This window comes from Triticum aestivum, chromosome 6B, assembly GCF_018294505.1.
Source record: "Triticum aestivum cultivar Chinese Spring chromosome 6B, IWGSC CS RefSeq v2.1, whole genome shotgun sequence".
Lineage (NCBI taxonomy): Eukaryota > Viridiplantae > Streptophyta > Magnoliopsida > Poales > Poaceae > Triticum > Triticum aestivum.
In genome coordinates this window covers 162,312,871-162,321,568 of record NC_057810.1, presented here as the reverse complement: position 1 = coordinate 162,321,568, position 8,698 = coordinate 162,312,871, and the positions used below count along the sequence as shown (strand labels likewise).

The window sequence follows — 8,698 nt, the reverse complement described above, 5'->3', positions numbered from 1 at the left end:
GGGGGGGCAAGGAATATTTTTTGGAAGGTTGAGATTCAATACGTTTTGTTTCATAGATGGATGATCAAGGCATCATGATTGACTTTGATACTCAAGAAGGAGATGCACAAAAAAAAGTATGGGTGAATATGAGCTAGCGACTAGTTCATCCAAAACTAACTCAAAACAAAACAAATAAAAATCATTTTTCCCTATCATGTGAACCAAATAACACGTCTTCTCTATTTACATGGTTATTAAGTTCCTATAGGATTATTGGAGTAGACCACCTAGTGTGCAAGTCTTGCAACTTCTCGTGTAATGGTCATTTGGAAGTTGGAGGTGGCCTCTTGCGGGGACAGATTGACAACTGTTGTGATATGGGTTGCGCGTGGTTGGTGTGGCGTTGCAACATGGTCATTCATGGTGAGGCCAAAGACATCAAATCGTGATGCAAGGGTGATGATCACGAAGTTCATTGGAGCCTTCAATGAATGAATATTAATGGCAGCATGTTCAAATCCGTGTTGTGGCCATGACCGGTGGTATACGCCTTGAACCTAGATTGGTTAGGTTGTATATGCTTGTAATCATGATTTTAGAGAGGTTTCCTTGTGTGTCGAAGGAACATATTTTAGATGAATTAAATTTCAAATCTCAACCATTAATCTATATTATAAAAGTTGTAAATATATTAACCTATGTGGACGAACATGGTGGCTTGTTTGTATCTTATTTTATACTAATATAATAGATAGATATTCTGAAAAGGTAGGAATAACAAAAAAGAAATTAAAAAACACATGAATGAGAGAACAAATAGTTGGCAAACCATATAAATTTAATTCCTTCGATTTGTTGAATTGTAAAGAAGGGGTTGCACTTCTGTTTAGTGTCTTGTATATATTTTTACAGGGATGCTTCACAAAATATCCTATTTTGGAAGTCATTTTTGCATTCGAAATTATTTCACAAAACCGGAAGAACTAACATAGATACATGTATATACCGTGGAGGCGGAGGTGGAGGCAGAGTGAGAGCGTGTGGCGGCGGAGCCGGAGCCTGAGGCGGTGATGCGACCGGGCGCAATGGCAGAGGAAGAAGGGAAGCGTGAGCGTGAGCCTGAGCCTGAGCCTGAGCCTGAGCCTGAGGGGGTGATGCGACCGGGCGCAAAGGCAGCACCTGCAGCGCTGCCGGTGTTGGCCAGGGTAGGCCAACCGCCATCGACGCGGGGCGGCGGTCCGTCGAAGACGTGGAGCTGACCGACCAGGCCGGTGCCCTGCCGGCCCGGCGGCTGCCCGGCTGCTGGTGTCTCATCTTTTGGGAGCCTGCCGGGAGTCTCATCTTCGCCGAAGCGCGCGAGGAAGTTCCCCATCTTCGCTGGGCCTTGGTCTGTATGGTTCAGTGTTGTGCCTTGCTTGAACTGGAACTGGAAATGTTGCGCCAAGTGGTAGCGATGAGTCCAAAGGAGTCCGCTTTCGGTTAGCTTAGTCAAAAGGGGCGGGCCACAAACCTTGTTAAAAAGAGGGGAAATATGGCATGTGGGTACCATAACAGCTCCTTACGTACGGTCGGTCCTGATTCTCTGTTTCCTAGAAGTTAGCTAATGAAAGAGAGGGGGCAGGCAAAGAGTTTATTCTGTCACACGCCAAGTATGCTGGTTGGTAGTAGCACTGATCCATCCATTGTTTTTCCCGAGGTTAAGGATGTAAATAAGTGCTGCCTAAATCTCATAATGGAGAGAAAGAAAAGGCAAAGCACTGCTAGTGCCCTCTTTTTAATTTTTGGTAGGATACGCTTTGGTTCCGTCTTGTCTCTTTACCACCTCTTCCCGGAAATTTTACTCCGTCCGTTGGAATTGTCGTTGCGATGCTGAGACGGTGTGTTTTTTTCCTTCTATTTTGTTAGGACTAATTAATGTCGTGGGAAAGACACACCCTCCCACGGCTGGCTCTATGTTTTGGAAGGCCCTAGGGTGAAGTTGACAACATGGGTACTTACGGTTACATATACCTCACTCGCAAAAAAAAAAGGGTTATATATACCTCCCTCTGTGTGTAGGTATATATCTACATATATGTGTCTAGTTTCACTTGCAAAGTATTGAAAGTTATCTTTCAACCATACATTTTCAGTCTGAGAGATGCAATAATGATTGTTGAGCAATATCAAAAGGGAACTAGTATGATTACCTCAAATAAGAACCAAACTCCAGTGACTCCATCGACAATAATGCTCCAATGCTTTATAAAAAAGCTTCTTCAGATGTTTCTTGACACAATGTCATTAAGGACAATATTGAGATCATTGATGTACAAGATATCCTTCTCAATACAGCACATAGCCAAGCAATTCAATCTTTCTTATAACATAGTTGACCTCAACCGATTTTTCAGTAGTTTCACTTTAGATTAAAAAAATCAGCTGAGGCTATTGTCACTTGTACCGTTAAGAGGATTTGATAGGCAACAAAAACATTTGGATAGCAATATACATCTGGAACAAAATGAAGAATCTCGTAAGCTGACATCGAATCATCTGGCGAAGTTACTTGCAAAACTTCTAATTCAGTGAAAAATCACCAAGTTCAACATCAGATGAGTTATGAGAAAAAAGCTTCCGCAAAAGTAGTGCAACATTTCGATATATTACTATCATGCAAGGACTTCAGATTTTTGAGTTGAATAAGAAACCAAACATTTTGGTGGATTACTATCAAATTCCTTGGGCTGCTCTAATCGACTAGTCAAAATGAAATCATTGCAGTGTCAATAGTGACTAGAAACTAACTCCGAAGGATTCCATAGTCGGCAGTTGTATTTATTCATCTTGATCAATAGTTTCATCAGATTGATTATTCCCTTTACTTTGATGTTTTGTTGGAAATTTTGGCTCTATATCCATATTAAATGCAACAACTTTTGCAATCTCAGTACTAGAATCAAAGCCTTCATTTTTGTACTCCTCATAATATGAGATGACCTCCTCAATGTGTTTGAGAGTAGCATTGAGGCACACAAAATTTTCCTGTAAAAAAATTCTCACCATATTTATAGACAACAAAAAACCATACCAGATAACTATACCAACTGAAGTTTCAAAATCCTCAACTGCACCGACGAAACATTGAGCGTCACTTACTGTTGATGGGTCATTAGTAGAAGCCTTCGCTTAGTTCCTCCAAAGTTGGTCTCATTTGGGGATTTTGGCACCCGATAGGTTGCACGATCATTATTAGACTCTCCCAACAAGTGCTAGACAAAGGTTTGACAGTAAGTTTTCGAACATTCTCAAGCAAATCCTACCCCTCGAGTAGAACGTGAAAACAATATGTATATCCATTGTGATAACACCGAAGAATGTAATAGCTTGTTTGAAAGATTTTTCCATATCAAAAAGAGTGAGATTGAAACTATGACATGCACATGGCATATATAATGATTTGTGTTAATTTCAAGCAAATGATTCTGAACATTTTTGCCTTTTCTGTTCATATTGGAACCATTGTTATAACCTTGACTTCTCACAACAGAGAAGTCCAAATCAAGAGAACCCAATGTATCCATCAATACCTTAAAACCCCCAATTCATACATGTCATCAACCTTTAAGAACTCTAGGAAAAACTCCTCCACTCCCGGAAAGTTACTTGACATGTTCACACAACGCACAATTAGAGTCACTTGTTCTTCATGGCCCACATCCGTGGTACAATCCATGACAATAGAGAAACACTTGACATCCTTGGTGATCCTCAATATCAACAAAAACTGAAATTAACTCATTCTGAATATTGTGGCCTAGATTATGATGATGAATTTCACTATTTTTAATGTGTCTAATGCGTTTTTGTATCACATGATCAAATTCAGCAATCATTTCAATCGTGCCCAGAAAATCACCATTGTTATCTTGATACAACTTCTCATTTGATCTTCGAAAAGCCAAAACAACTTTTGTAAGAAATTTCACAGCAAAAACTATTCTCACCAAACATTTCTCTAACTCCCCTTTTACTCTGCAATTTCTCGTTCATGTCATCATCAATTGTTTGATTTTTTTAATTTGTATCTAAGTTCATTTTGCGTATTCTGTTTGTTAAATGTTCAACACTACTCTTATGTTCTTTGAGTTTCCTACACAGACACTTATAGTCACTCAATCCATGAGATGTTAGCTGCCGGCATCGGGAGGGATGCCCTCCTTCCTTGCCATGCTCATGTCCTGTGAGACCCAAGTCGAGCCACCACTACTGCTTATCTCTGACAAAATCTCATTGACCACATTGGGTGGAGCCGTCGCACGGGAGAAAAATGAGAGAGAAATGGGAAAGTTGTGCATGTACTTCCCAACTATTTCAGTGGTGGTCCCTACCCTTGCATATTTGTCTCGTATTGCTTACTATACCGAAAAAGTCTTCCGCTCCGCTTTATATATAAAGCAAAGATCACCAACATCCCAATACAGACGCACGCCACCACAACAAACGCACACACCCAAGGCATGATACACAGGCGCTGAGCGCAGCAACACCATCCCTAACTACGAAGAGATGAAGCCGCATACGACGATCTGTGGACTCCAAGGCGGCGCCTTCATCAAGGATACGACACCGGAGCACCGCCACCGCCCGATCCAAGGGTCAGAGTTTTCCCTGGAGCACATGATGGGCGATAAGAGCCGCGACGACGCCTTCAAGAAGGGCACGAGTTTCGCCGCCGCCGGTCTGCAGAAAGAACAGGTTTTCACCCCGACCACCCCTCACCACCACCGAACGACGCATCCCGGCTGCCACGCCGCCCGCACGGCCATGGCCACCGGGCAGCACCAAGCCGCGGGCTCTGCCCAAAAGCACCGCGCTACCACCACCGGGGCCACCGCCCCGGCATCCAAGACCTAGGCACCATTGACCCGAGACCCGCCGCTACCCCAACCGAAGAGACGAGCGGAAAGGCCTCGCCTTTCGCACACCTGGACGACCCCTAGCGCCGAGACCCAATAGGCCGGCCAAAACTGGCCTCCATCGCCCGTTCTGCAGCCCCGAGCGTGAGACGAGCTCCGTCCTGCCGCCGGGCGCGAGACAAGCTCCGTCCTGCTGTCGGGCACGAGACGAGCGATGGACCGCAACTGGGAGAGGGCCAGCCCTTAGACCGAAGTATCGCTCGGATGATAAGGATATGGACTTTTGTATCAACGATACCATGGAATCCATCTAATTCTAGGCCAATGATAGCACGACTTGTGGCGGGAGCAGCTGCCGCCCGGTCCATCCAGGCATTTCCCAAAATAAGTACAACTAGACCATGAAGACGCGCGTTGCCGCGCCCGTCCAGTTGAACAATATCAACATTTGAGGAAATATAAACGGCCTAAATTACAATGCCATGATAGAGGAGAAAAGGTATATTTATTCGAAGTTAGAAATGATCCGCTAGCATAAATACTTTTGTTTGTACTTTTCTAACATCTGGAATTATGTCAAAAAGAGGGTTGGATTCTGAAACATCTCTCTTCCCCAAGTCATATAACTTTAGAACATATGAAGTGGACCACACCATGTTTTCAGTTTCATCTATTAACGCAAGATACAATTTTGCTCCAATAATACCATCATATCTCGCCAACTAAAACTAAGCACCAACTGACAAATTTAGATCAATGCAAAGCACAACATTAACAAATAAGCAAATGGGACTTGTGGTGGTGATGTAGCTGGTTTTGCTCTCTACTTGACTTACCTCTGGGAAGGATGAAGAGGCTAACACCCTACGGCTATGCAGGAGGAAAAACCACTACATATGTCAACTGGGATCATCTCTTCGAAATTGTGAGCCGACTCCCAGACCATCAGAATGCATTACCATGCTATATCACAAACTAAAACCGTTGTCTGGTCCTGATATGGAATGAAGTAGGCCAGGGCAAAAAAACAAAGAAAAATGGACAACCTTAGGTTACACAAAATATCCCGGCGATATATGAAAGCAAAAAACTGGAAATATATGAATGCAAACAAACCCGCAAGTACCTAGGTTCACAGGGGAGACCGCAAGTTTAAACATACATGATGTAGCATAGTAAGTTAAGTTTCATGCATGGAAGCACAAGAATACTGTTATGCAAGGTAAACTCTCAATAGGAAAAAGGATCTAAAACCCCCAAATATATTGTTATTTGACAAAAGGAAAATTGCATCTGTTTTATACTTGTGCATAATTTGCCCTTTCTAATGGACCTGCCATGCATGGAGAATAATGTATCAAATGTATGATGAGATCTCAATTGAGAAATTAACTTCTAGCTTTACATGGATTGGGAGAGACTGGGTAGAAAATGGGTTACACGAAGGGAATGAGGAAGAATACGATGGTACCTGTGAGGACAATGGTTCTCGTCGAAGTGTTTCACAGCCGCAACATCAACTCATGGCCCGTATCCAAGAAAAGGAGGCGACTCTGTCTGGTGGAGGTCCATCCCTAGGGGAAAGAAGACCCACGGGTGGCGCTAAAGAGATCCAGAAGGCTGGAGGGGCGAGAAAGCCACTGCCGTCCTCAACCAGACAACCATCGACATTGATGCGCCGCTGCAACCTACACATATAGCGCCGCAAGAACGAGATAGATCACAGGCTTGAAACATACTATGTGGGAAAGAACGACATATCCCCAAAAAAACGAACGACTGAAGACGCCATCATGAACATTGTGTGGTAATGCCAAATCGTGCCGGCCGCCGCCGCCGCCGCCGCGGGGAGATGAAGGGAAGACGACGCTCAGGCTGTCTTCTTTTCGTGAAACGCTTGGGGAGAAGTATATTTATACCGCACCATCAGGCCTCCGGGCTTCCGTACATAGTTTCTAGGTCCAATTTGGCCCGATTGATTACAGAACGGCCGACTCAGTCCCCGGAGTAGCGGCCCGAATACGTTGGGCCAGGCGTGAGAAGCTAGGTAGCGGGTGAAAAATACCTCTCGTGCGGCAGTGAGACGATCTGGTACGTTCTTACGCATGATCCGACGGATAAGGAGCTCAAATCGTTGTGATAGGGCCTATGTAGCTCTGTTTTACTGTTTTGTAATAACTCAAGTATAGGAAGTACACATGATCCCCTAATGAACTTAAAAATGATGTGAACTTATTAACAAAAGGTTTACCTTTTGACGACGTTTAGTTAGGATGTTATGTTCGCCTGTGCGGGGAGTTTATTTTTTGACAGGAGTTCACTTTATCCGGGAAGGTCCACTTCATTTGCTGGAATTTTCATCATTTTATTAGGGAGAGACAAAAACTCGTGTGAATGAAGTAGACATGGCCACGGTCAGTTTGGTGACTAGAAAACGACCTTCTCAAGGGGAAAGCGAACTTTTGCACGCTATAGCGGCATGGGCAGTGAACTTCAAGAAGAAAAAACAACTAGATTGCATGTGTGCAACTAGTTTTCGTTCTATTTTTGCAATAACTTGCAATTCTATCTCTGAATGATAGACCATATACCATTAGAAAGATATTAATTAGATGTGACTTTTCATACAAAAAAAAATTCACAAAAAATTATGGTTCGATAGCAGTTTTCAAATTACAAAATTTCACATATAAAAGTTTTTTGCAATAACTTCAAAACAATTCATCACAATGAGACAAATCTGAATAGAAAAATGGTTTTGTACCGTCAAGAGTAAACATAGAGGCAGAGCCACACATAAGCGAAATAGTGGTGTGACCCTGCCCAGCATAGGACGAAAACACTTTTTTTTTTGAATTTTCAGGACGAAAACACTTTGGGTTTTTTTGCGAAGAAAAAACACTTTGGTTTCATGGTAAAACTCGGGGGAGACTAGCATAGAATCTCACATTATAGGCGAGATCAGTAAGATCAACCACAACTTTTTTTTTCATATTTAAGCATATCAAAAAATTCTAAATTTATTTGAAACCATATCTGTGAATAGTGGCAACTTTGGGTGAATTGTATTTTGACACTATTTACCTAAAATTGCCACTATTCACATGTTTTGTATTTTTTTTAAATTGAGCTCACCTAATGTGACGCCCCCCCGAGTCAATCGTACACTAATCATGCACACAAATGTGTACGATCAAGATCAGGGACTCACGGAAAGATATCACAACACAACTCTAAAAGTAAAATAAGTCATACAAGCATCATATTACAAGCCAGGGGCCTCGATTGCTCGAATACAAGTGCTCGAACATAACCGAGTCAGTGGAAGCAACAATATCTGAGTACAGACATAAGTTAAACAAGTTGCCATAAGATGGCTAGCACAAACTGGGATACAGATCGAAAGAGACGCATGCCTCCTTCCTGGGATCCTCCTAAACTACTCCTGGTCGTCGTCAGCGGTTTGCACGTAGTACTAGGCACCTCCAGCATAGTAGGAGTCGTCATCGACGGTGGCGTCTGGCTCCTGGGCTCCAACGTCTGGTTGCGGCATCCGGGAAGAAGGGGAAAAAGGGGGAAAAGATGGAGCAAAGCAACCGTGAGTACTCATCCAAAGTACTCGCTAGCAAGGACTACACTACATATGCATGGGTATATGTGTAAAAAGGCAATATCGGTGGACTGAACTGTAGAATGCCAGAATAAGAGGGGGATAGCTAGTCCTATCGAAGACTACGCTTCTAGCAGCCTCCGTATCGCAGCATGTAGAAGAGAGTAGATTGAAGTTCTCCAAGTAGCATCGCATAGCATAATCCTAC

General features: G+C 43.1%; 1 protein-coding gene across 6 annotated transcripts in view; it reads right to left on the bottom strand.

The window, feature by feature from the left end:
• The window catches only part of LOC123136339 (uncharacterized), a 14,172-nt gene extending 7,422 nt beyond the window's left edge, over nt 1-6,750 (bottom strand). For 2 of the 6 annotated variants that reach the window (XM_044555706.1, XM_044555707.1), the window contains exon 1: nt 989-1,427. In XM_044555706.1, coding sequence (XP_044411641.1) covers nt 989-1,354 — 366 coding nt within the window. In that variant the 5' untranslated portion in view covers nt 1,355-1,427. Of the gene's footprint in view, nt 1-988; nt 1,428-2,171; nt 2,476-3,120; nt 3,234-5,716; nt 5,875-6,351 lie in introns of those variants that run through there. The other 4 variants (XM_044555708.1, XM_044555709.1, XM_044555711.1 and 1 more) reach the window with 4 other exon arrangements.
• Between the last annotated feature and the right edge of the window lie 1,948 nt (nt 6,751-8,698).